This window comes from Malaclemys terrapin, chromosome 10 (assembly GCF_027887155.1).
Source record: "Malaclemys terrapin pileata isolate rMalTer1 chromosome 10, rMalTer1.hap1, whole genome shotgun sequence".
Taxonomy (NCBI): domain Eukaryota; kingdom Metazoa; phylum Chordata; order Testudines; family Emydidae; genus Malaclemys; species Malaclemys terrapin.
This window is the reverse complement of record NC_071514.1, coordinates 8,842,235-8,869,518: the sequence shown is the minus strand read 5'-3', so window position 1 is coordinate 8,869,518 and position 27,284 is coordinate 8,842,235. Positions and strand designations below refer to the sequence as shown.

General features: G+C 44.7%; 1 protein-coding gene across 1 annotated transcript; it reads left to right on the top strand.

The window, feature by feature from the left end:
* The first annotated feature begins 232 nt into the window (after positions 1-232).
* On the top strand, positions 233-25,381 carry SYNM (synemin). The gene is made up of 4 exons (XM_054041046.1): positions 233-1,327; positions 9,688-9,812; positions 18,377-18,450; positions 19,031-25,381. Exons 1-4 carry the CDS (start codon positions 542-544, stop codon positions 23,167-23,169), a joined length of 5,124 nt encoding a protein of 1,707 aa, XP_053897021.1. The 5' UTR covers positions 233-541; the 3' UTR covers positions 23,170-25,381.
* Positions 25,382-27,284: the final 1,903 nt, after the last annotated feature.

The window sequence follows — 27,284 nt, the reverse complement described above, 5'->3', positions numbered from 1 at the left end:
AGAGTAGCGGATCCCGCACTAACCCCATATCCAAGGGAAGGACAGAATTAGAGCCTATGGAGAAGCAGCAGCAGGAGTTTTTCACAACAGCCAGGGATGGGGAGGGCTTGGTGTCCTACCGAGAGCCTTACGCTTGGGAGTCCAATGGATTAATTTCCCAGCTGCCCCATTGTATGTTGGGACCCTTCCCAAAGGGAGCAGGGTTTTGCCTGCTCAGCTCTTCACTCCACTTTACCCAGCTTTAAAACCAAACCAACATTGGGAACTGGGGGGGAAACACCTCTCCCCAAAGCTGGACTGCGCCGGGGTGGGCGGCTCCGGCAGGGGGCGTTGTTTTGCTGCTGCTCAGAGGCGCCGGCGATTGGCTCCCCAGCCCCGGAGCCCACGCCAGCCCCAGCCCAGGGTGTGAGCCGCCGCTGTCCAGCCGCGAGTCCGGCACCGTCCTAGGGAGAGGGAACAGCCGGGGCTATGAGCGGCCGCCCGGAGCCCGCCGCCCAGTGACACCGCTGCAGGGGCGAGCGCAGCCCCGACGCCCGGCACCATGCTGCGCTCCCGGGAGGAGGAGTGGGACGAGAAGACCCAGCTGCGGGAGCTCAACTCCCGGCTGCGGCTCTACGTGTCCCGGGTGCGGGAGCTGGAGCAGGCGAACCGGCTGCTGGCCCAGGAGCTGGCCGAGCTGCAGCAGCAGGAGCTGGCCGGGCTGCGGGGCCCCCAGCAGGAGCTGGCCGAGCTGCGGAGCAGCGTGGCCGAGCTGAGCCGGGCCAAGCGGGAAGCGGAGCTGGAGCGGGACGGGCTGCGGCAGGAGCTGGGGCAGCTGCAGCGCCTGGGCGCCGAGGTGCTGCAGCGGCGGCGCCGCCTGGCCCCCGAGCTGGCCGGGCAGCGGCAACTGCTGGAGCGGCTGTGGGGCGAGTGCGCCGCCCTGGAGCAGCTGCTGCAGGGGCTGCGGGCCGAGCACGGGCAGCTGCTGGAGCGGCAGCGGCGGGAGGCCGGCGAGGTGCGGGCGCTGCGGCTGGACCTGGCCGCGCTGCCGCCGCCGCTGGCCGCGCTCAGCCTGGAGCAGCTGGAGGAGACCTACGAGCTGGTGCTGGGCCAGGCCTGCCGGGAGAGCCTGCTCCGCTACCAGAGCCAGCTCCGCGCGCTGCACGAGCAGGGGGCGCGGCTGGGCCGGGAGGGCCTGGAGCCGCTGCGGGCCGAGGGCGCGCGGTGCCGCCTGCAGCGGGACGAGCTGCGGCGCCAGGGCCAGCAGCTGGGCGGCCTGGGCCAGCGGCTGGAGGAGGAGCTGCTGGCCCTGCAGGAGCTGCACGGCGCCGAGGCGGACGAGTACCAGGTGCGTGACGGCGGCCCACGCGCGGCGTGGGGGGGGGAAGGGGGACCGGGCGCCCGGCGGGCACCGCCCACGCCAGCCCCCCGCAACTAGTGGGGGAGGCAAGAGCGGAAAGCCGCAGGCGCTCCCCGGCCCCACGTTTCCCACCCAGGGCAGCTCCCTCGGGGGGCGGGAGGGGACACGGCTGAGCAGGGCTCTGGGGCGGGCGCTCTGCAAACCCAAACTGTGGCTTAAACGAGCCCTGCTGAAGGTTGGGGCCGCCCCCACTGTCCCCCCTTTCCCAGAGTCTCTTTCCCCACTCTCCCTTCCCCCCCAACTAGCCTGCCTGTCCTAGAGCATCTCCGACCCTCCCCTTGTCCCCCCTCTTCCCCACCATCTCCCATTTCCTAGAATCTCTGCCCCAAATACCCTGAGCTCCTCCCCTCACTGGGTCCCAATTTTTGTCCCCTTTTGCCCATGGCCAGATTTACACCTTACGCGCCCCTCGGCACAGCGTCTTCAGCAAAACTGCCTCCCCCCGCCCACAGCTGACCTTTATGTTGCACAGTTTTAGGCGCCCCTAGAACGCTGGCGCCCCTAGGCATGTGCCGACTGTGCCCAATTGGAAATCTGCCCCTGCTTTCCCCTGGATTCCCTTTGGGGGTGTCTCCTCTCCCGTGCATCTGTCCTACCCCTTCATCCTCTTTTTGCACCCCTCCCTAGGATCCTCTTCCCCCGGTCTTCTTTCTTGACTCTGTCAGCGCCTTCTGTCTGCCCCCCTTTCCTTTCCGGCCCACAGCACCCAGCCCACCCCCGCTGTCTCCATGCTGGCCCATACCATAACCTTGCTCCTCCAGCTGCCTCCCTTCCCTGCCACTGCCCATACATCCTTCCCTACCTCTGATCCCTCACCTGTGCATTTGCTCCTGACACCCTTCCCGCCCTCTGCCTTAGCTTGCACTACTCCTGCTTCCTGTCTCCCACCCCATTTCCCATGCATCAGCTGCTTGCACCTAACTCCTTGGCTGTCTCCTATTGGGCACCTGGTCACACTCTGCCTTTCCCCAGCACCACCTCTTCTGGGGCTGCGGCTGGGCGTGGAGGCAGCCAGCAAGGAGAGGTGCCTGCTGCATTAAAGGGCACGCCTCGGAGTGGCCACTTCTGGCAGGAGGACACAAACTCAAGGATTCCCTTTCAAACCCTTGGGCAGTGTTGGGACCTCTGGCTGGGGAAGCGGTGAGAGTGAACAGGGAGATGATGACTCTTAGCACATCCTCTTTGTGAGGGGTGTACCGCTCCCACTTTGACCTGAACAGGCACACCCAGCTGCAGAGTTGGTGTTGGGTGAGATCAAACCCAGCCAGCTAACCTGAGCCCCGTTGCCAACTCACCATGGGCACGAAGTAAGCCCTGGGAATGGGTGAACTCAGCCGCAGCATCATGGGATGTGGTGTTCTGGGGACAGGCACACGACAGGCGGTGCTTAAAATGGTCTAAAATCATGAATGTGTGTGTGGGGGTGTCTGTCACTTCTACCTGCCCCCCCCATAACTCCCATCATCCATTCTGCCCCCTCCCGCCCCTCCTTGCTCTTCCTGCAGCTCCTGGGGTTCATCACCCCCCTTGGCCTGGTTGGAGCAGGGGGGCGACTGCAGGAGGAGCCCTTCCCCCACTTCAAGGCCTGGAGTACCAGGGAGGGATGGGGGATCAGAGCTGCACTTCTCCACCCTCTCCTCCTGTGAGGATGGTGGGGATCCTGTTAGGAGGGGAGAGAATGCTGCTTACTGCCTGGAGTGGAAAGCAGCCAAGCAGAGGTGCTTTTCCCTAAGCAGAGCTGAAATGTGCACCCCTCAATAATCAAAGGCTTGAATTGTAGAAGTTTTATTTGGTGGGTCTGCGACAGAGTGCACTTTAAAGCACTGACACCAAGTATCTGGTGATGGGAGTTCATCCTTGGGACAGGTGAAGTGAGTCCTACCATTTTCCTGCCCACCAGAGTCAGTGATGTCCTGCACTCCCCTCTTTCTAGAGCAGTTCTCTACTCGTGGTCCTGAGCCTGGAGGATTCAGACCCCAGCGTCGTTAACTGAGCCCTCCATTTTTCAATGGCAGAGAGACTGATTACCATGGTATTGACTTGGGTGGGGTTTTTGGGGGGGTGAGGATGGAGTGAGGCCTTAAATAGAGGTGTCTGCTCTGTGTGGATGTGTTTTACAATAGAAAATTGCCACAGTACTTCTGGCCAAGAGTTCTGACGGCCACTGTTCTGCAGTATGCCAGTTATAAAGCACCCCATGTGCATGGATAGATCAGCATATGCTGGGAAAGCAAAATATCAAAGGTTAGGGATGGAGAAGACCTATTAGATCATCCAGTCCATCAATCCACTATGCCGATCAGATGCTCTCCATTTCCTCAGGGCAGCATTTCTTTTGTTCTTCATCAGACCTTTTATTAACACGCTGCTAGATCTCTTTGTCTGTCTGCAGCTCTCATGTTAATGATCACATTGTGTGTAAGGGCATGTCTGGCATGGGAGATTATGGAGATATTGCACATTGTGAGGGGACTAGAGAGCGGTTGCTCTGTGTCTGGATTTTAAATTGCTAGCTTCTTTGCAAGTTGCTATGTACGGAGACTGATCAATTCAAAACAAAACACAGCGAACAGCAGAGTTTTTACTCTTAACTTGAAATATTCTGGTCTTTGAAGGGGTCAAGTTATTCTCCCTTTAAACAGGCATTTAAATATTTTTCAAAGCAGTGGATGGAGATTTTATCTGTGAATCGCCGATTGATTTTAATAATAGTCCTGCAAGTAAAACGAGGTGAAAGTGTAGAGACTAAACAATGATTTTATCAGGAGTTTCCTGTGGCTCAGGGTTTGTTTTTATTTTGATAGGAGTAAAAATTATATGAACTTATATTTCCTCCAGCAAAAAGTAAAAATTCCTTCATTCCTAAAGATACATTATCTTTAGAGCCGTGTTATAAACTGCTGACCTTAGAAATTCATAATGGAAAAATTCATTGATCCTTAACAATAATGGGTCAAATTGTTTTACTAAAGCAGCACCATATTTCAAGAGACATCCTTCCCTCCTCCCCGCTTATCATTTACAGCTCAGTACCAATTTTTTTTTCTCCTGCAGTTACAAGAATGGCTATTTCTTTTCCCTAACTCAACCAGAAAAGAGATTTTGGGAGCAGTGTCATCTCCATATTAGGGTTGCCAATTTTGGTTGGATGTATTCCTGGAGGTTTCATCAAATGACAATCTTTAATTAAAGATTAATCTTTAATTCCTGGAGACTCCACGACAATCCTGGAGGGTTGGCAAAGCTACTCCATATATGTTTACATTTCACTAAGGATTAGTGGGGAAAGGTGACGGCAGGTATTCTGGAGAGTGAATCAACTTTAAAAATCTTACAGGATTGGCAGTACCGAGGAGAAACAGGTTAAAAATGCCAGTTAATAGAAAAATCAAAAGTACCATGTGGCTCCTAGCTGTGCGGTTGTGCTCAGGATGAAATGTTATTTTCTAAATTAAAATAGGCCTCGTTTGAGGTGTTTTAAACACAATAACGTACTGTTACCTTAAAATGAGTTATGGTAAGCAGCCCAAACTGCTTTAGTCCCCAAAATAAAAGCACATTAGCTGACATATTTGCACATACACCTAGATTATATTGAAACATCTGTAAAAGTGGCATCATGAGGGTCCATGTTTATTGCTGCTCAGTGATACTGTGGGAGGGTGGACTTACCGCTGGCACGCCACCTTATGGCTGGGCATGGTGTAGCAGGCTTTCCTTTCCTGCCGAAGCAGCTCTAGCCCTGCAGCGGTCTGCCTCTTCTCGTGGCTTGGTCCTCCATCGAGGTCATTTACTTCCCCCAACCCTGCTTTGCTGGGTACCAGGGGCTCCAACAAATACAAGTCCAGTGTCCTTACATCAGGTCTTCAGCCCCCAGCTTTGGACCCCGTGGTCCTTAAACGCTGTCGTCTCAGGACTTTAAAGAGTCCTTATCTCCTTATATCAGGGGCTTCATGCCACCTTGCCCGATGGCTGGTAGGGGAACCCAGGCCCTTCCTCTCCTCTCCAGCTCAGGGACACAGTAGTGATCAGGCAGGCATTGTCTATTCAGACCTGCTCCCTGCTAACTCTCTTCTTTTTCTTCCCTCAGCAGGCATTTGCCACAGCCCCTTCCTGGGCCCACTGTATACCTGTATTCTTATCAGCCTGTTTTCCCAGGCTGCACCACTTCTCAATGTTCATGGCAGGGGCAGGGGAGGGGCTTGCAGGGCTTCCCCCCCCCCATGTCCCCTAACAAATCCCAAATGAAAATGTAAACAAACCATTTTGTCCTCCTCACAATGGAACTTTAATCCTTCTTAGCTTTCCCCTATGCTCTGCTTCTCAGTTCAACACCTCCTAGGGCTTTCTCCCCAGAGGTCCAGATCCTGCCATTTATCAAGGACCACCACGAGTGTCCACCCCACTGGATCTCCTGGCCAGTTGCTAGAGTTCTCTGCTTAGGAGGAGGAACCCAGGGCCAACTCTTTCCTCGGGCTTTTCCCCTCTACTCCCTTGGAGTCCTTCCCTTGCTCAACAGGTGTCTTTCTGCTTTCTATCCGCCACTGAACTGCTGTGAGGGGGACTGTGTAGAGTTCTTCTGCTCTCTCCGCACTAGCTTATCTGGGCTTCTTCCCAGCTATGCTTCATCTTTAATGGGGCTGCCATGCCCTGTAGTTGCCACCAGGTCTCCTTAACCCTTTCAGTGCCAATGTGAGAATCTACACTCCACCATCTGTATCATGTTAAAACTGCCCAGTTTACAATGAAAGAAGATTTTTCTAGTGACCAACTATTCAAACTCAACCTGGTTTTTCAGGCAGGAGGTGGGGAAAAGGTGATCTCTCATTCATATCTGTCATGAAAAAATATAAAATGGGGGAAAGCAAGTATTTTAGGCCTTCTACTCTTACTCAATTTTTTCGGACATAATTTCTTTTACAGGAGAGAAGATATTTAGTTAGGGCTTTTGGAGTCCTGTCTAAAACCCAGTAATTAGCTGTTTGTTTATTTAAAAGTGATGTCACTCGCAGATATGTTTTTTTTAAATATGGTAGGAATTTCCTTTACAGCTGTTGCAACAAGGGGATTTATTAATATTTTCCATATATTATCCACTCTTTCTGTATGGCCATTCTTGTCTCCTCCAGCGCTCCCTATCCTCAGTAAAGCTTTCAGTGCTGATAGGTAGTAAAATGTATTCGCAGTATAGTCTGGACTGGCCAAGCACTAGAACACATCCTACATTGGGCCTGGTGGGCCAATGGATGGCTCAGTAGGACTCTCGGGTTATTAGGTATGGCCCTAATAACATGCTGTGACGATATTTATGCAGAAACTTCAATTGACTTCAATGGCAGATTCACATACAGTGCGATAGCAGGAGACGGCCCAATATTTTTAGAATGCAAAAAAGACCCTGGCTTTCATCCTGCTCCACTGAAGCCAACTGGACATTTGCCACCAACTTCAATAGGCTTAGGATTGGCTCCTGTATCTGTTCCATGGTACTGTGAGCTCCAAAAGAGAGGAAAACAGCCTCTTGTTGAATTAACATTTAACACAAATCTCTCACACTGAATTCCTGTACCGATTTCCAGCCAGCCAAGTGCTGGGTGTCCTCTTTTTCTTTTTCTCCCATTAAGCTGCTAAGTGGCCGTGGAGTTGGTAAAAGATGCCAGACCAAGAGTGCTGGAGACTGAAGTCCTTTCTTTATTTGCAGAACAAGTACAGTTTGGGCAGCACGAGTGCAGTCTTTCTCGCACTGCCCTGCTGATGTGTCTCATCCCTGACTAGAAGGAACCACCTTAAGGGGTGTGAGAATTAGTCCCCTTCAGTGCGTTAGTGGACTCCAGTGACTTTTCCTCTTCTCTTTATATAACTGAGCGGTGAACCTTTCCAAGTTAATCCCTTTGCTCAGACCTCTGAAAGGAGTGAGCATAGTGCAAGAACACAGGTCACCTTCCAAGACATGGATTCTGCTTCTTTACCAGCGATACCAGGAAAGACCTTTGAGATTATTAGTGTGAACCAAGTTAGCTCAGCATGTATAAAGGCCAAAAAAACATAAGTCAATTTAAGGATTATTTTTGGGGACTAATGTAATAACTACCCTTCCTTAAGGCTTGGTCTACACTAGAGCTTACTTTAGTATAACTTATGTAGCTCAAGGGTGTGAATAATCCACATCCCTTAGCGACGTAAGTTGCACTGACCTAAGCGCCAGTGTGGACTTGGAGGTGGATTTGTTATGCCAATGGGAGAGCTCTCTCCTGTCAGCATAGAGCGTCTTCACCAGACATGCTACAACAGTGCAGCTACAACACTTCTAATGTAGACTAGCCCTCAGTTTAACATGCAGATGTTCCAGCTGTCACATGCTCTGCAGTCTCCGGTGGCCATGCAGATAGGGAAGGACGTAATTCCATCAAGGGATTCTAGTGACAGATCTGTTTTTCTCCAGACCATGTAATGATGTCCTTGGCTATTTGCTTTTGTTACAGTTCGTGGTTAGCTTAGCTGTTCCTCTGACCCCCTCTGTGAGTTGGTCTTAGGGGATCCTCTCTGTAGCTTTAGGCCCCTAGTCCTCCCCTCTCTGGGGTGGAATCTTGCAGTTCTCCCTAGCATGAGGCTAGTGTCCCTTGCATATCAACCATGATTCTGCAGTAGGCTTGACTGGATTCGAGCCCTGAAATTCTTCCCTTCCGGAGCTGTGACCAATGTGTGAATACAGGGAGATTGAACAGCCTTTTCAAAACAAAGTATTGTTTAATTTAAACAGAAGGAATGCAGCTTCAAAAGAGGAAAGGGGTATTAACACAACAAAGACTCTACTGTTTTACCTAAAATTTAGGTAGGCTCAGCTTATCCAGACACCCCCGCTTCTAGAGCTGTGGGGACCGTGTGCACTCCTTCAGATTACCATATTTCAGGTTCTCAAAAAGAGGACACTGCTGCAGTTTGGGGGTGAGCTGGAGGGGGAGTACAGTTAGGGGTGCTGGAGTGACTACTTGCGGTGGGGGAATGGACCAATCAGCTGCGGATGGAGGGGAGGGGCCAATCGGGAAGCGGACCAATCTGGGTTCTTTCTGAGCTGCAATGTCTGCTATGCAAAAATCCTGCACATTGCCTGTTGTTTGAAAAATCCACCCAGACAGAGGACAGAGTCTCCTCAAGGGTTGACTTTTTTATCCTCCTCAAAGTCCCTTATCTGTTCCGGGTCTCCTGAACCTGGCCAAACAAGTTTATGCACCCTACCCCCCCGGGGTGGGGGCAGGGATAGACTTCACAGCAGTTATTCCCTTGTCTTTTAACTATTGGTAAACGGGAGACTATTTGAGATTTTTGTCTGCTTTCTTGTCTAATTCCACCAGGAGCAGACAGCACATAATGCTTTTGTAATTGCTACAGTCCCCCTTTGTGGAAGGTCACTAGACTTCTGTATTGGACCCAAGCCTTTGGATCACACGTGCTTCCAAGCCCACTAGGTCTGGGTAGTGTCCAGGCACTATCTCTTGGTCTGTACACTCTGTGTGCAGACCCCCTGTCTGGAACCCCTCGATGGGAAGATGGGACTCTGTGGTCTAGCTGCCCTTAGCCCCAAGACCAATGCTCCCCCTCAGTGAACATTCAGAATGCTGCTCAGTTAAACTCCTCAAGATGAAGATGAATGATCACTGGCCTATTCCCAAAGGCCAGAACTGTACCTGGAACCATCACCCATAGGTCCACACATCCCCAGACATCGGAATCTCAAACTCATGACTTGGGTGCACAAATCTGTGGTCTCCTAAAAGGTTAACAGACAGTTGCAACCAAGTCAGATTCTATTCAGGGTGTCGTGCTGCATCGTTCCCCATTGTATTTGAGCATTTCAAATGTGTTTACATGGAAAGATGTGTGTGTTTATTCCAGTGTTGAATCTGGCTTTTAATGTGCCACATACCAAATTTATAATAGGGTGCTTTTTGCTTGCCTGCATAGATGGTGACCTGTGTGTGTGTGCAGGGTGGGGGGCAGCTCCATGGGATTTTGTTTAAATATTTGAAAACAATTTAGTCAGGTGTAACTCACACATCCTAGCATGAATAATCTGTTCCAGTAATAGTATCTCAACCACATGCCAGTGAAGTCTGAGAGTAGGTTTATTTATTTTTTTCTGTAAAGCTGAGCTGCTAGTGAATGTTGCTTTCATACTTTTTAAGATTTTTATCTTGGTGTTTGTCATAAAACTGGAAAGATGATATAAGCACAAATGTGAAAGTGTAAAGTCAAATTCTTCAAAACTAATAGGAAGTGTTTCTGTTTAGAGGATAATTGACGCCCTAGAAGAAGAAAAGCAATTCCTGACTTTGTCAATCATGGATTACCTCAAGGACTACAATGAACTAATGCAGGTGAAAGCGGGACTCAGCCTTGAAGTTGAAACTTACAGGTAAGGATTATAACTGCAAGGGGTAGTACCATCAGGAGATGTTTTAAATTACTCATTACAAGTCAAACCTGTGAACTACACTGACCTTTTCCATCGTTCGGGTGTAATGGTGCATCAGCTTTTTAAAAGGAAGACACTTGCCCGTAAGCTCTTCAGGTTTCTTCTCCTCCCAGTGCACATGCGTAATTTCCATTAGAGTGGGGTCTCTGGACTTCTGGGTTCAGTTCTCAGCTTGCTATTGGCTTCCTGTGTGATCTGGGTCAAGCAACTTCACCTCCCTATGCCTGAGTTCTCTCATCTGTGTAAAGGAAAAATAATACCTGTGTTGCAGGAGTGTTGAGGCTTAATATTTGTAAAGTCCTTTAATATCTTCAGATAGAAGATCATGTAAAAGCGTAAAGTTATTGTAACTATTGTTGTTCTTCATTAATAATGTTAATAGGTATTCCCCACAGGCAGACTGCAGAGGGAGATTAGAACCTTTGATGTAGCACTTAAGTCCAGCCATTTTAACTAATAGTAATTATGTCTACGGTTTATGGAACAGCATGTTACTGAAGCCATACAACCCTTTGAAGCCTGGGATTCTAAAAGCTTGCTACTTATTTTGCAGTAAAGTTCTTGGTGCTAAAGGAGCTTGATTACTATGATGCTAAAAGCCAAGTGAATGTAATTGTTCTTACCATATTTGAATATATGCAAGTACTAGCTGAAGGCTCAGCATCTGTCAGACTGTAATTGATAAGTCATAAGGCAGTGTGCATCTTCCACCTGGCAAGTCATAGTGCCAGCATTCAATGTTCAGATTGTTACAGGCTTTGGGTATGCTGCTGACAGTGCCTTCTTTGTCTCTACCACACTGATTTAAGCAGTGATGTTCAAGGAAATGGAATAAAGAAGTTAACAGAAAACTCCATTTTCTAAACCAGTGATACTCAGACTGAGGTTTGGGAGTCGCAAGTGGCTCTTTTAATGTGTCTCTTGCAGCTCTTTGTAGCACATGATATTAAAACACTGTGTGATTTAATTATTAACCAATCTAAGTTATTAACCATTCAGAATGCTTTTACTATGTTATCTTAACTAATTGTAGAATACATGGTCAGTCATTTTGCTGTAAGAATAATATATATAGTAAATGAAACAATGAATTCACACGACTTTGGCTGTTTTGGGTAATGTTGATCGCTAATTTGGCTCCTGAACCACAGAGGTCTGAGTATCACTGTTCTAAACCTTTACTTTCCACCATCCTGGGATTTGCTAAGGAAACACATGCTCAGGCCAAGTCTGAGAAGTAAACAGCCATTCTGCTAATAAATCCTCTTTACCTGTGAATCTTTCTAGTCAGTCACTAGTTGAGCAATTGAAAAGCCAGAGCAATTTTGAAATCGCAAGATCGAAGTTGTTAATTGACACACTGCACATACTGGTTCAGAAGGGGAAAAAAAAGTTGATGGATAGCAGACAGATAAAATTTTTATGGTAACGGTTTTGCGTTTTTCCACTATTAACCCTTTATGTTCAATAAAGTTGGCCGATGAAACTTATTCTTTACAATTTGTATTGATTTTTAAATTCAGAAGACAACAATTCTTATTGAGTGAACCAAATAACCTGCCAAAGTTTAATATGTCTGGTTGCTATCTTATCCTCATGAATCCATAGATTTGTTTATATTATGTATTAATGTTTGACACACACAGATTGTATAGTTATGACATTGCTTGATAAGTACTGCTACTACTGTCCTTAAATATTGTGTAATGTTGCTGTGAACTATTAAGCAGCTGAGTTTGTCCAGAAAGTGGTGGGTGAAGTGATCCAAAGAGACAGTTATTTAGTAGAAAGAGCACAGAAGTTACTGATCTAATCCCAGCTCTGACACCGACTTCATCTGTTGCTTTGGGCTCGTGACCTAATCTTTGTGCCTCAATTTATGCATCTGCTAAATGGGGTAATAATACCTTCACCTCGGTGTAAAAGGCCCAGAGATGCTGTGACAATTAATATTCACACAGGATTGTGCATGATGCTCAGATATCTAGGTGCTTTGACACATGCTTAGTTAGTAAGTGAACAGGCAGTGTTGCAGCTCTGTAAAAGTCAACTGCGAACCCATTAAATCTTGGAGCCTCTCCAGAAGTCATATCACGATTACCTCTAGTGTTGTCGGTTTGTGTACGGATTTGCAGTCCTCAGGGAGTGGGAAGCAGCTTGGCATTGTCTGGAAGGTTTTTATTGTCCATTGAGGTTGCCACCTTAGTCTATAGAGACTTGAGAAATGTTCTTTAATAGCTTGTGATTCTCTGTACCTCTGTCTGTCACCATCTCTATCTTGCCGGGACAGACGTCAGCATTTAAACTTACAGCTTCCTGTTGAAAGAAACCTTGTTTGGTAGAGGCCAGAGATAGAACTGCTTTTCGATAAACTGGAAGTCTGTCTTATTGCTGTAAAGATAGTTCCTTTAAAATCTCAGGAGGGGGAAAAATTACTATTTTGGCTACTCCATGTTTCACAAACAAAACCACCAACCATCACTGGGGATTTAATCCCCTCCCCTAGTGGATGATCTTTATTCACTCCATTGAGGAAGGAAGATAACTTGCTCCACTGAATCAACCGTTGTATAAGACTGCTCTAGACTCCTGGTCTTCTGTCATTATTAAACCAGTTCCTGTAGTAATCCTCTGTACCTGTGATAACCAGGGTATGTGATGTCAGCTTCTTCTCATTCTCATAGAGGAAATCAGCTCCTATCCTTTATTTAGGTACATCCAAAGGCCCCTATAAAGACCCATGCTCATAATTCTGAGGTTTCTATTGTGAAGTTTCAGTGATTGCCGTGAGACATCCTGTCCTGTTGGCATCATGGACTAAGCACATGGTGTTTGGTTTACTTCCCTCTCCTTCATCCCACACAGCCCAGAGTGTCTCTGTGTCTCCCACTCTGTATTTTTTTGCTTTGTTTTACATCTCCTAGAGCTAGCGTCGCTAAGTAAGGATGAGAGAGTATTTCCACTGGAGCTAGTCACGGCCACTCCTGAATTGGCTGGCCAAAAGGATCATGTTGCAAGGAACTCCCTTCCCCAAGGACCAAGCATATTTCCTTTCCAACGCTGCCAACCCTTCCTGCTCTTATGAATGGGACCGGTTCTGGCAATGGAACTTCTGTTGCATGGCAGCGTGAAGTTCTACAGTTGGCCGTTTTCATTCCCATTCTTTATCTGTAAAGGCTGAAATAAATATTTTCCTAGTGTTGCACCACATGGTTCCGTGCTGCTGAGATCCCACAAAAGCCAAAGTAGATTAGACTGTGTAATAGTCTCCAAAGGGAAGTGGTGGAAGACACATCACTTGAGATACTTAAAACTGGATTGAACAAAATACTGGACGGCCAACTGTTGGGAACCATCTTGCACTGGGCAGCAGGGCCGGCTCCAGGGTTTTTGCCGCCCTAAGCAGCGCGCAAAAAAAAAAAAAAAAGGGGGAGCAGCGATCTGCGACAGCTCTACCGCTGCCGCCGCTTTGGCAGCAATTTGGCGGCAGGTCCTTTGCTCCGAGAAGGAGTGAGGGACCCGCCGCCGAATTGCCACCGAAGAGCCAGATGTGCCGCCCACTCCCTTGGCCACCCCAAGTATCTGCTTGCTGAGCTGGTGCCTGGAGCCAGCCCTGCTGGGCAGTGGGGCATTGTTGCAGCATCATCTTGCCTGGATCCTCATCAGGTGCCCCGGGTCTCAGTTTCATTTCACAGTCTCCCTCTGGTTGGTAGGATCATTTGGTGACTTAGGGACTTTGGGCCTTCAGCCAAAGGAAAAGGCCTCCACTTCCAGGGCAAATGGAAGGACAACTAAATAGTAAACAAGCCCTTTGCCATCATGGATCATAGCCCTCTGCCTAGGGTATGCATTATCATCACATGGCTCCCTTCAGTTGCCAGGAGCTCCTTCTCAGATTCATTCCCTGATTCCCTCTCTACAGGGAACCACTGCCAATTATTTGTTACCACCAAACATGTTGCTCCTGCCAGCTCCCTCATTTACTGAGGGTGTTCTGTCTCATATATATATCCAAGAAGGCCTGGCGAGCACTCAGTCACCTGCTCTTCTTCACATGATCCCTGTCCTCCAATCCCATGATTTAGGAGGAAAACCAGGCTTAGTGGAATTGCACCTGAACTCTCTTTAAAGGGCTTACTCAACCTGTGGCAGGCCTGGCGTATGTCAGTGGTTCTCAACCACTTCCAGATAATATCCCCTTGTTGCAACAGAAAAATGTCCACATCCCCCACAGCCTGGGAGTTTCAGGGCTTCCCATCCCATCTAGCACTGAAGAAAGGGAGGGTGGCCAGGACCTCCTGGACCTGATTGCAACCCACCCCTCTCTGGGGTTCTTGATCCCTTAGTTGAGAACCCATGGAAGAAATGACCGAAGAGGTCTTTTTTTGTACATGACTGATTTTGTGGTAAGGCTTGTGTTGCAGATCATCACAATTGCACACATCTTATTATTTTTGGTACCTTCTGCCTCCTGTCCCACCCCATTTCTACCTGTTCTCTCTTGTCTTTTAGACTGTAAGTTCTTTGGGGCAGAGCCTGTCATGTTCTATGTGATTTTACTTCACCCAGCACACTGGAACCCCAGCCTGGTTAACCTCTAGGTGCTAACACACGATAAATGTTAAATAATGACAATAATAATCGGGGATGAGTTAAAGATTCATCTCAGTTGATTGGCCTCTTACAGTTGGCACCTTTTCATGTTCTCTGTATGTATAAAAATCTTCTTGCTGTATGTTCCAGTCTATGCATCCGATGAAGTGGGCTGTAGCCCACGAAAGCTTACGCTCAAATAAATTTGTTAGTCTCTAAGGCTAGGTCTACCCTACCCGCCTGAATCGGCGGGTAGAAATCGCTCTCTCAGGGATTGAATTATCGCGTCTCGTCGGGACGTGACAATCGCTCCCCAAATCGACACGCTTACTCCACCAGCGGAGGTAGGAGTAAGCGCCGTCGACGGGGAGCTGTGGAGGTTGATTTTGCCGCCGTCCTCACAGTGGGATAAGTCGGCTCCGATACGTCGAATTCAGCTATGCTATTCGCATAGCTGAATTTGCGTATCTTAAATTGACCCCCCCCCACCCCCGTAGTGAAGACCTGCCCTAAGGTGCCACAAGTACTTCTGTTCTTTTTGCAGATACAGACTAACACGGCTGCTACTCTGAAAAAAGATTCAGTATTAATTTCCTGACTCTTTTGGTAATAATTTATCTTAGACGTACTGTTATGTTAGTGGTGTGGGTTTCTGCATTCAGGGTATGACTTCAAGGAAGTATCTGCACAATTACTTTATAAGGGAGGATTTCTTGAAGGAGCATTTTTCATTGTTGTCTGTATTATGGTAGTACATAGAGGCCCCAACTGAGATTAGGGTCCCAATCTTCTAGGAACTGTACAAACACATAGTGAGAGATGGTCCTTGTCCCAAAGAGCTTACCGTCTAAACAGATCAGACGAACAAAGGGTAGGGAGAGGAAACTGAAGAATCGAGAGGTGAAGTTACTTGTTCAAGATTACACAGCAAATTGTTGGCAGAGCCAGGAATAGAAGCCAGAGTTCCTGATTCTTAGGCTCATGCTGTATCCACTAGACTATGCTGTTCCTTACTAATTTACTATCTTAAAGTGTAAAAACGATTTTAATATTTGCATTGCGTTAAAGTCAGTGGAAATATATCATGAGCCAAATCTCATAGAAATACTGAGTCACAGTCCAGTTTTGCGGGGGTTTTCTCTTTATTTTCATATAATAGTATGTTTTCAGCAGTAATGTTTTCAGATCCAGCTTGTCTCTGTGTGCTGTTGCCATTTGCCATATACAGTGGACTTCTTGGAACTTATTTTTAGTGACTTCATACGTTGCTCCAGCAACTGAACAACTGTTGTTTTAACAGCAGCCAAAAATCCCTAGTCATACTATCCACATTCCTAGTTTCCGTCGTCACAATTAATACTTTCAGTGCCTGCACTGTCAGATCTTTCAGACTTTTCTGTAGCATTGGCAGCACCATCCATAGTGCCTAATGAGAGGAGCAATTTTTTTTGCACTTACAGGCTAGAAGAGATCAGATATTTGATCTTTGGAGGTTTCTCTAGATTAGGAAAAGCTAGCCACAACCTTTTATTTTGATTTAACTGATTGAGCTTGACCTGGGCCTCATATCTAGGGTTGAATTTGACTAGCTTACATATATTAACCCATGTCTACACTAGGGAAAAGTCTGTGGTTAGCAACCACATGTTAACAAACCCTGACCTAACCTCGCCCTTTTCTTAATCTGTACAAATACATGGTTGCAAAGAAAACCTTACAAAAGTGAACTGTCAACTGATGTGGTGTTGTCCTCCTGAATGTGCAGAAAGGCAGAGATGTAAAATGTCCCATTCATTTCAGATGGTTAAGTCTGAAACTTAAAGATGACATTTTAAATGTAAACATTATCCATTTCACTGCTGATCATTTTAGCAGAAACAGGCAGCTAGTGTGTTTATGAAACTTTCTTCCACTCCCTCCAGAAGTTCAAAGCCTCAGCTATCAAGAACCTCCAGCTTCAACCCAACATCTTCTATGATGTAGTTAGAGCTTATCAGTGCAAAACATTTGGCATTTCCAAAACGGAATGAGGGGGCAGGATAACATAATACCTAGTCCTGCCTTGAGTGCAGGGAACTGGACTAGATCACCTCTCGAGGTCCCTTCCAGTTCTGTGATTCTATGAACATGAATAAAACAGAATATAAGAAACAGAAGGGTTACTGTACTGTGATTTACATTGTTCAATTTGATATTTAAATGAAGCTACCACAGAATTTCCAGTCTGCTGAAGAATTTAGGTCTAACTTTTGGGGAGGTATATAATTGGGGAAAATGGCATCAGTTAATAAAGAACAGAAAGAGGAACTTATTTCACAGCAGGCAGTATAGGAGTGTGTTGGCGGCTCAGGGGAAGAAACAGCAGCCTTGGAATGACATAGGAAAAACCTGCACATAGATCAGGGGTCGGCAACCTTTGGCACATGGTTCACCAGGGTAAGCAAACATCCCTTGGCCTGCGCCACTTCCCGCCGCCCTCATTGGCCTGGAGCGGCGAACCACAGCCAGTGGGAGCCGTGATCAGCCGAACCTGTGGACGCGGCAGGTAAACAAATCGGCCCGCTCTGCCAGGGTGCTTACCCTGGCGAGCCACGTGCCAAAGGTTGCCGACTCCTGACGTAGATGTTTGTAGAATTTACCAGAAATTCTCCTGTCCTTATTTATTTGGCCACCATTTCTAAAAGGTCTAGTAGCACACGAGATGCAGCCTTACTGCATGCATTTTGTAGATGATATAGAGACGGCAACAATCTTGCATTGGCAGATAGAGAAGTATTTTTGTTTTTCGTTTTTCAATTTCTATGCTGATTCTGGAGAGCACCGTTAGGGCCCTGTGAGCATCCTTCCTCAGGAAAAAATTTTGATGAAATGTGTGTAACTCAGCATTCCTAAGGGAAGATAATTGCTCCTTAAAAATGTATTGAATCTCAGCTATGTTAATTTCAATGGGACTTGTTCCCTAGGGCGTCTGCCACAGGTGCATAAGGGAAAAAACTCAGGGTAGCACAACTTGCAGTGACAGGATGAGTTTGTCTCTGATTGTCGGACTGCCAGTCAGAATGAGCAAAATATTGGGATAAGCAGTGGCCAGTGTGTGTCTATATGGTGCCTATTAGGTGTACTTTACAGTATGTTCCCAGGCATGGTGGCCAGGTGAAAAAATTCTATGCTCTTATTCTCTAAGACAACGTTTTAAGTACAGTCTAGTATTCTCAATGAAGCCGGCTAAAGGCTTGGTCCCTAAGGACAGCTGTGTTTGTCACTAATATAGGGGATGCAGTATGGCAGACTCTGCAGTGTACTGGTGTCCTGAGGATAGGCAGCAAGTGAAAGTGATAGATGCAGATGTTCAACAACAGATAGTTGTGACTTTTTCCCGTTTTTTTGCTTCTGGTCTAACCCTTTTATTGAGAAGCCAAACAAAATTTGTATTCTCGTTGTTTCTGGTAAACGCCTGTTGAGCTAACACATGTAGCTGGTCTGAGGAGCTTTTACAGGAATAAAGCTTACAGCCGCCCTGGTTTCCTAAAACCATGCAAGTTATTTTAGACACTGGGGAGGGATTGCCAAAAAGAGCGAGAACAGAACGCTGAGAAATGGAGGGGAAAGATGAATCGGCAAGATAACTATCGCCATAAAAAGTTACCCAAACCTTTTTTGCAAAATATATCGTGCTGACTTCAACTTCATGATTTTACTTCATTATCTGTGCATTACTGAGAATAATTACCTTCTCTAGTCTATTTTGAACTCTGTTTTCCTTAGTATCGGTCAGTATGTTTGAAAGTGGAAGTAATACTTCTTTCTCCTGTTCATTTGTGATAGTGCTTTGCCACCAAACTTCTAAAGTATATTATAACTATTCTTTCTCTTTCTTTTAATCAAATGGAATTTGCATGTGTGTGTTACAGAACTTTACTAGAAGGGGAGAGCAGCCAATGGATTATTACATGGATTGATCAGCAGGGGAGAAAAATACCACAAGGTAAAAAAGCGAACATTAAACGTAGACTTCTAAATGTAGGTTTTAGTCACTGTTTTATATTTTTTTTCCCAATGGGTCTGTCAATTTCTTGCAGTATATTTTTAGCTGTCGAGCAAAAAATGAACTCTGTGAGCTGTTTCTGAGAATCTGCTCTCCTGGGAACCGCAGCAGGGAAAGGAGCAGAACTTTGGGCCACCGGGGGGGCCCCACGCCGGCAGCTCTTCCGGGGTGGCTGTACCGCCTCCAGCCCAGTCCTCTGGCGGGGCTGCTGTACAGATGGAGGAGACCCTGCGTGGAAGGGCTGGGGGCAGTACAGCTGCGCCAGAGGAGCTGCTGGCCGTAATGCTCCACATGTGTCTTTTCGGTATGCCGTACCAGCTATAAATACCTTGCTGGTACGGTGTACTGTACCGCCCTATTTGCACTGCTGCTGGAATGCTTGAAAGTGAATTCACATTATTTTAACATTACATTAAGATGATATCTAGATTATTGCTTGCCACTATTATTGTACATAGATTTTTATATTTTACATACAAGACAGTATTTTAATTTTTGCTTATCTACACTCTTCTTGCAGGTGTCAGAAATACATCTTACGACTACACTAATAGTTACTCTGCATACCGAGAAGAAAATAAAAAGAAAAGCTTTCCGATTATCAAGAGTGCTGACACTAGACATAAAACACCAGTAACAAATATTCACAGCTCTGCACTTTATTCAACTCAGACAAGGCGTGGTGGACCACGGACAACAGATAGTGGAAAAGTTTTAAGGAGAGATATTCTTAGTTCAGAATATCATCCATCAACCACTTTTGAAAAGGATGCCACTTATGAAAGAACTATGAAGGACCATAGAGAGTTCAAAACCTTTACTCCATCATACGGTCTTCGGGGAGACGCTGAAATTCATCGAAAAACATTTCCTGAAAGAAAGAGAACAGAAGCTACAACTACTTCGGCAATTTCTTTTTCGAAAGAATTGACAAGTGTTCAAAGTTCAAACAAGGACCACAAAGTTGACACAAGGTCAGGTGTTTCTGAAAGTACAAGAACAAAACCAGATAATTTTACTAAATTTCCATCTTATGAGCTGAATTCCAATTTTAAACAAACCAAATATGAACAAACCCTAGATGACACTCGTACTATATTGAAAGAAAAAACAAAAGGAGACAAACCAGTTAAAGAGGGGGAAAATGGCTTGTTAGAAGAAAAAGATAAGCAACCAGTCAATGAGGAAAGAAATATTGTCTTGGAGAAAAAGGAAATGGATGATAAACCCACTACAGCAGAAAGAAGTGTTAATTTTGGAAAGAAGACTGAGGTAAAACCAGAGCAGAAAACACATATAATGGAAGAAGTGATTATTAATGATAACAAAAAGATTTTTTCAGGAGTCAGGAGTAAGGAAGATAGCACTGCCAAAGAGGGAAAAAATGTTACATGGGAAGAACAAACCAGAGTACATAAATCAGCCAGAGAGGGAAAATTTTTTCTCCCTGATGCAAAGATTAAAGAAGATGAATTAACCAAAAGGAATACAAATGTGTTCTTGGAATCAAGAAGCAAAGAGGCTGTTGAGATACCCATCAGTGTTGAAATGTATACTCCAGACAAAATAGTGCAGAACAGTAACACAGAAATAACATTTCAAGGCTTTAAAACCTCTGTAGGAAGAAAGACAGATGAACATACAATTGAACCTGTTGAAATTCTCAATGTGAATGTTTCAGAAAAAGAACCCAATTTGGAAGATGAACATGGAATTAGTGACAAAGGTAGCCCTAGAATGGGTACTTTGTCAACAGAAAACATAGCAGAAACTATTGTCGCTGATATTCTTAAAAGTTTTGTTCAATCTTCTGGTTCAGAAACAACTCCACATACAAAAGTAAACTATCTTGAAAAGAAAAAACAGGATGATGAGAAAGAAACAACTGAGATCACAGTGCAGTCTCAAGTTCAAGAAGAAATATCGATTTCTGATGAAGTTGATCTAGGAAGTCTGTTAAACAAGGATGGCAAAGTGGTTCTGGAAGATGCTAAGGGAATTCCATCCAAAGATGTGATAGAAGATATAATAAATGTTGGCTTGAAAGGAAGGGACAGTATAGGCAAAGTGTCTGTTAATGTTGAGATTGTTGAGGAGCCATTAGAATTTGCAACTGATGAAAGGAGTGAATTTTCAACACCATTTGAAGTAGAGGAAGTAGAGGATACATCACCTGGTATGGAGCAGCATTATGGCGATGAGGGGGAGCAGAACATCACAGCTACAGCTGAAGATTTTAAAAAGAAAAAACAATCCAGTGAGATCCTCACCCACGTGGAAGAAGTAACCGAGGCAGACGACTCAATTGATGAACAAAAATATTTTGTATCTACTCCAGATGATTATGGAAAAGATGATGACTCCGTGTATGGGCAAATTCACATAGAAGAAGAATCGACTATTAAATATTCTTGGCAAGATGAATTTTTGCGGGGCACACAAAGAAGAAAAGATGATAGCATGAGCTCACCAGAACAAACGTATCAGGTGGTGGGAGAGGAAGCAAGTGCCTATGTTTTAAACGAGGAACATCCAAAAGGTGAAGCATCACATGCAGAATCCATTGTTATTGAAAAAGAGATTAAAATACCACATGAATTTCAGGCCTCAATAAAGGGGCTTTTATTGAAGGAAACCAAGGACCCTAAACAACAGTTGAAAGAGGCATTGGAACAACTGGAGGGGAGTCTTCCAGAAAGCGTGAAAGAGGAACTAGCTGCATTAACGAAAGAAAATCATGCTGACTCCAGTAGCTTGGCAGTTGACATCAAAAAAGTTGAACAACCTAACGAAGATGGTTTGGTGACAATTGTGGCTGAAGTCAATCTGTCCCAGACCCTTGACACTGATCAGTTTGATATTGCACAGCTTGGTGGCATCATCACAGGTGAGATTGAGAAGGTGTCTCTGAAGTCCCCAAAACAAGAGGGCTTTGATGAACGTTACGACCCAGAGTTGGAAAGACAGACTGATGGTAAAAGCAGCATAGAAACAAACATTTCTCCATCAAGTAATAAATCCACTCCTTGGGCTAGCCAAGGGGTTTACAGCTCATCCAGTGTAAGAAGCACGGATGGCATGGAATATCATTCCACTGAACAAGTTATTCGTGAAGGTCCGGTTTCAGAAGCTGTAAAATTTGGTAATGTGGAAGAAGTCTCTCAGTCACAGGTATCAACTGATACTAACAAATCTATCAGGCATATTAAAATAGGTCCAACAGAAATTCGGAGAACTGAGCAGGTCATATATGAAGGGCCCATTTCTGAAACTTTGGAACTTGGTGGTAGGGGAGACCTTGTTCAGACAAAAGGATCATTGGATACTGGTAGATCTGTGAAGCTTTTTAAAATGGGTCCTAAGGAAATTCAAACCACAGAAGAAATCATTTATAAAGGGCCTGTTACTAAAACTGTAGCGGTAGATGAACCTGAAAATCTTGCTCAGCCACAGTTTTCCGCTGATATTAATAGGTCCATGAGGCATATCACATTAGGTTCACAGCAAATTACTGAAGATATCATTTTCAAAGGGCCCATTTCAGACTCTTTAGAGCTCAGTAGCTCAGGGGATCTTTCTCATACAGAAGGATCAACGGATACCAACAGATCAGTAAGGCACATTAGATTAAGTCCAAAAGAAATTCACACAGAACAAATAATATTTGAAGGGCCCATTTCTGGAAATGTGGAGCTCAGTGGCACAGAAGATCTTTCTCAGACAGGAAGTTCAATAAGGCACATTAAATTAGGACAAAAAGAGATGCATTCAGCTGAGAAAATCACATACGAAGGGCTTCTTTCTGAAAAAGCAGAGCTTGGCAATATGGGAGACAGCTCTCAGATGGAGCATAGGTCAGATACTAATGCATCTATCAGGCATATTAAATTAGGTCCCAAAGAATTTATGACAACTGAGCAAATCATCTACAAGGGGCCCATTTCTGAACATCTGGAGTTCAGTGAATCAGGAGACAATTTTCATTCAGAAGGTTCAATAAAGCACATTACATTAGGTCAAAAGGAAATTAAAACTACTGAACAAGTCGTATATCAAGGCTCCATTTCTGAATCTCCAGAGATCAGTAGTGCAGGAGGAAGTCTTTCAGAGAGTGAAGGAAACTCAGATATCAATAGATCCATCAGGCTCATTAAAGTGAGTCCCACAGAAACTCATACAGAGCAAATCATCTTTACAGGACCCATTTCTGAAACAATGGGTGATCATTTTCAGACAGAAGGGTCATCAGAGAGCAGCCAATCTATAAGGCATATTAAATTAGGACCCCAGGAAACATCTTTTACTTTTCAAATGGATGTAACTAATGTGGCGGGAGTGCCTGTGGTGGAAGGGAGAACACAAGCAGCTACAGTCACTGTATCAAATAGGAAGGAGCCTGATGTCAGACAGTCACAGGTTGTGGTTGAAAGTGACCAGAAGGACACTGACCGTGAAAGTACCAAAGAAGCAAGTGTTTTTCTTGATGCTTCCCAGGCTCATGGTGAACAAGTAACAGAGAAGTCAGCATTTGAAAAAAGTGTACAACTGCAAAGACTTGTAGACCAAAGGTCAGTGATTTCTGATGAAAAGAAAATTGCCCTTGTGTATCTAGAAAAAGAAGAAGAGGGGGAAGAAGATAATGATGGAGACTGGTTCTGAAAGGACGTTTTAATATAACCTTGCTTATCAGCTTGCTTATCACAGAGATTTTTGACTGCCGTCTTTTTAAAAGGAACTGTCCCACTACTACACCAACATTGGACTGACAATTTTAAATCCAAGCCTCAATATGTTCACCATCCTTTCCCCTAATTTGTGAAAGTTCTTTAAGGGAAAGCTCCCTCTATTGCAAATTCTTTTTTCATTGACCTGTTTCCAGTTTCTTCAGTCTCCAGGACAGGAAGTTTCTGCTGTAGATTTTTCAGGATCATTTTTTTTTTTTTTTTTTTTTTTAGAGAGAGGTAATCCACAAGTGAGAGTCTGAACTGGATTTTTCTATCAACTTTTGAACACTGTGTTGTACTGGGATACTTAATTCAGCATTTCTGTTTAGATTTCAAAGTATTAACCACAGGCAAAATGAGTAACAATAACTATTAGAAGAGTATTAGATTAAGGCATGCAGGCAACTGATTTTAAGTTCCATGCTCATGTGCAATAAATAATAGTAAAATCTTAAGAAAAATTAAATCATTACAACTATGAAGTCAAACTCTTTCTAAGCAAACCATGCATAGCAAAAATTTATGGAAATCTTTGTCACCTTTATAGTTAGGACCAGATACTAAAAAGAAAAGCAGTAAGACTACATCAGTCATATTGTTTTCAGGAAAATGTTTGGTTTGCCTTTACAAAGCGTAATGTTTTTAATATTTTTAAAGCGAATCAGTAGGCAAATGGATGAAAACCATAGGCTAAATCCTAGTTACATTGAAAACAGTGGTAAAATCCCTCCAACTTCAATGACTCTACATCAGGGATTGGTAACCTTTGGCACCTGGCCCATCAGGGAAAGCCCCTGGCGGGCCGGGCCAGTTTGTTTACCTACCATGTCTGCAGGTTTGGCCGATCGCGGCTCCCACTGGCTGCTGTTCGCCGTCCCAGGCCAATGGGGGCTGCGGGAAGGGCGGCCAGCACATCCCTCGGCCCGCACAGCTTCCCGCAGCCCCCATTGGCCTGGAGCTGCAAACCGCGGCCAATGGGAGCTGCAATCGGCCAAACCTGCGGACGCGGCAGGTAAACAAACCGGCCAGGTCCAGCCCACCAGGGTGCTTATCCTGGAGAGCCGCATGCCAAAGGTTGCTGATCCCTGCTCTACACAGTGATATGTGAAATGACTAATCTCAGTATATAGTACTGTTCTGATGTTAGGTATTGCAAATGCCTAAGGTGAGTGGGATGGCATATGCCATATGGTATAATGCCTTGGCACAGTGGGATTAGCTCAAGTGCGGTTCTTCTCTGACAAGTGACTGAAAAAATGGCATTGATGGCTTCCATGTTCATTGCGTCTCAGTTTCCAGATCAACCTTTCGCTGTTTAAAAAGATGTTTATTTTTTTTTCTAACTATGTATTCAACCTAGGATCTGAAAGTCACACCTCTGGGTTCTTTGTGACTTCTTATCACTAGTAATAGATTTTCTCGGGCCACACTCTACCTTCAGTTACAGCACTTGAAATGCCATTGTTTTGATGGGGTTTGCTCAAGTGTGTAACTGAGGAGCATATTTCAGTCCTGCAATTAGAATTGCGTTAATTCTTTGGTGCCCAATCAAGAATAGCATCCAGCTCTTTCTCCGGTAGCTGTACTAGCCCCGCAGTGCTAACAGGAGCAAAAAGAGGAACAAAAATTTATTGTTGACAGTAAAAAGATCTGACTCTGGGTAGGCCTACTCAGCAAAAGCTGTGCAAGGGCTAACCTTGAGCTAGCTTGAATCCCACTAGCCTGTTAACATAACAGTAGTGGGCTTCAGCGCAGGTGAGTACCCACCCAGGGTCTCTGCCGAACTTGTAGTACCTGTGCTGAAGCCTGTACTGTGCTCTCTTCACTGCTACTGTTACCTGTGCTAGCTGGATTTAAGCTCGCACGGGAGGCTAGCCCATGCACGGCTTTTGTTGCAGACACACCTCTGAATATACACAGTGAGTTAGATATACGGAATAAGAAGCTGCCATTTTTATACACACATGCTCTGAAAGTAGAACCATGTGTTAAACCCAGACAGCCCTATAGTGCCAGACTATTAGCCTTTAATTCCTTTCTTGTGGTTTTGGTTTTGGTCACAAGTGCAATGTTACTTAAACATAGTTTGTGTGTGTTTAACTCAAATTACAATCCAATTAAATTATTTTATTGTGGTGTGGCCTTCATTAACTTCTCAGTTTCTTTCGTATCAGTAGAAGCTAGATTTTATAAAACTGACTACTACTTTGCAGTACTGACTTAAATGTGAAGTGGAGATAGATGACGTGTAGTTTAACATCTTAACCTACTTTTCATATGAGACAAACTAGTGTATTAGAATCTGCCTTCATTACCAAGATTGAGACTATACCCGGTATCTTCAAGTAATTATCGGCATTTCAAGGTTTAAGTATAGGGCCTTGTCTGCACTGCAAAATTTTGTATCGGTTTTCCAGCACTGATGGAGTTCTCTGAACTTGGAAAAGAGGGAGCAGTGGCCCTAGTGCTGGAAACACACATGAAGTTGAGTAGTGCAGATGCATCCAAGGTGTGCATGCTACATTTATTTTATGTTCTTAATCACATAACAGATATATTTGTCAGAATTATTCATATATGCTCCTGTAAAACATACTTTTGCTACCATTGACTGATAAAGGGCTCATGAATGATTACAACTCAAAGAACAGCTTAAAATTCCATTGCCTTAGTAGATCCTCTCTGAAACTGGGTTTAAAAAAAAAATTCTAATAAAATAATTTATTTTTAGATTTTAAAAAAATCCTATATGGGAGTTAGGCAAAAATTTTCAAACATGGTTGCTCAGTTAGACATGGAGTACTTGTGGCACCTTAGAGACTAACAAATTTATTAGAGCATAAGCTTTCGTGGACTACAGCCCACTTCTTCGGATGCATATATATATAGTATATAGTATATAGCATCCGAAGAAGTGGGCTGTAGTCCACGAAAGCTTATGCTCTAATAAATTTGTTAGTCTCTAAGGTGCCACAAGTACTCCTGTTCTTCTTTTTGCGGATACAGACTAACACGGCTGTTACTCTGAAACTTGTCAGTTAGACATGTAATTTCATACTTTGATAGAATTTTAATAAAATATTTACTTAAACATAATTTAGGTATCTAATTTTAGGCACACAGGCTTGAAAAGTATCAGCTTTAGTTTTCTGCATATTTGGTTTGAAGTTGAAACTTAAAAAAAAGCTCTCTTAAAATAGACATAAGGATACCTGCAGAATATGTCTTCTCCTGCCACAAATAAGAGGGCCAATAATATCAACCGCATTTATTGATGCCGCATGGAAAACTTTGAGACCTATTTTATTTAGAAACAATTCTACTGATGCTAGATTGTATTTCTCTTCCATTGTTCAGAGAATTAGGACATCGTGTGAAGGAAAAACCAGCAAGGAGTAAATGAATCATAAATTCCTGTTTTATACAGATGTCCATAGTACTGAAGGAGAAGGAAAAAAAGAGACCATATCAGTATTGTTTCTAAATAAAACGTTTCCAAGGAAGCACCAGCTGCTCTTTAAAATGTCCTTTAACAGCATTAACTTATCAGATGTAGTAGGTCATATTGAGATGTATTTGTTGTTGTTGGTTGCTTTAGTTGTTTGGAGAAGAAAAGGTTTGTTCCATAAATTTAAGTGCTTTACTTCTAGATTGAATCAGAATTTTAATCTGCTGCTTGAAGAGTTTAGGTTTGTCCTAACGAATTGGAAAAGAACAGTAACATGAAGTCATTCCAATAGATGAGTTCCCTCAAGCCATAAAAACTAGGTTTAATGAAAGAAGGATATAAGCCTTGAAGAAGACTGTGCAAGCAGCATATTCTCCATTTGAATCCCATTATGTCATTACCTTCAGTATTATTGAAAACTGGGAAAGAGCCACAGATCTATTTTATTTTTTGCACGACAACCACCTTCGGGTAATGACTCTTCCAGGAAACAAAGAGCTAGTGACTTGGGCCCTGATGTTGCAATTTGATCTGTGCAGATTCCACCTCCATCTGGATGTGTTAGCACAGTGGTTTTCAACTAGGGTGACCAGACAGCAAGT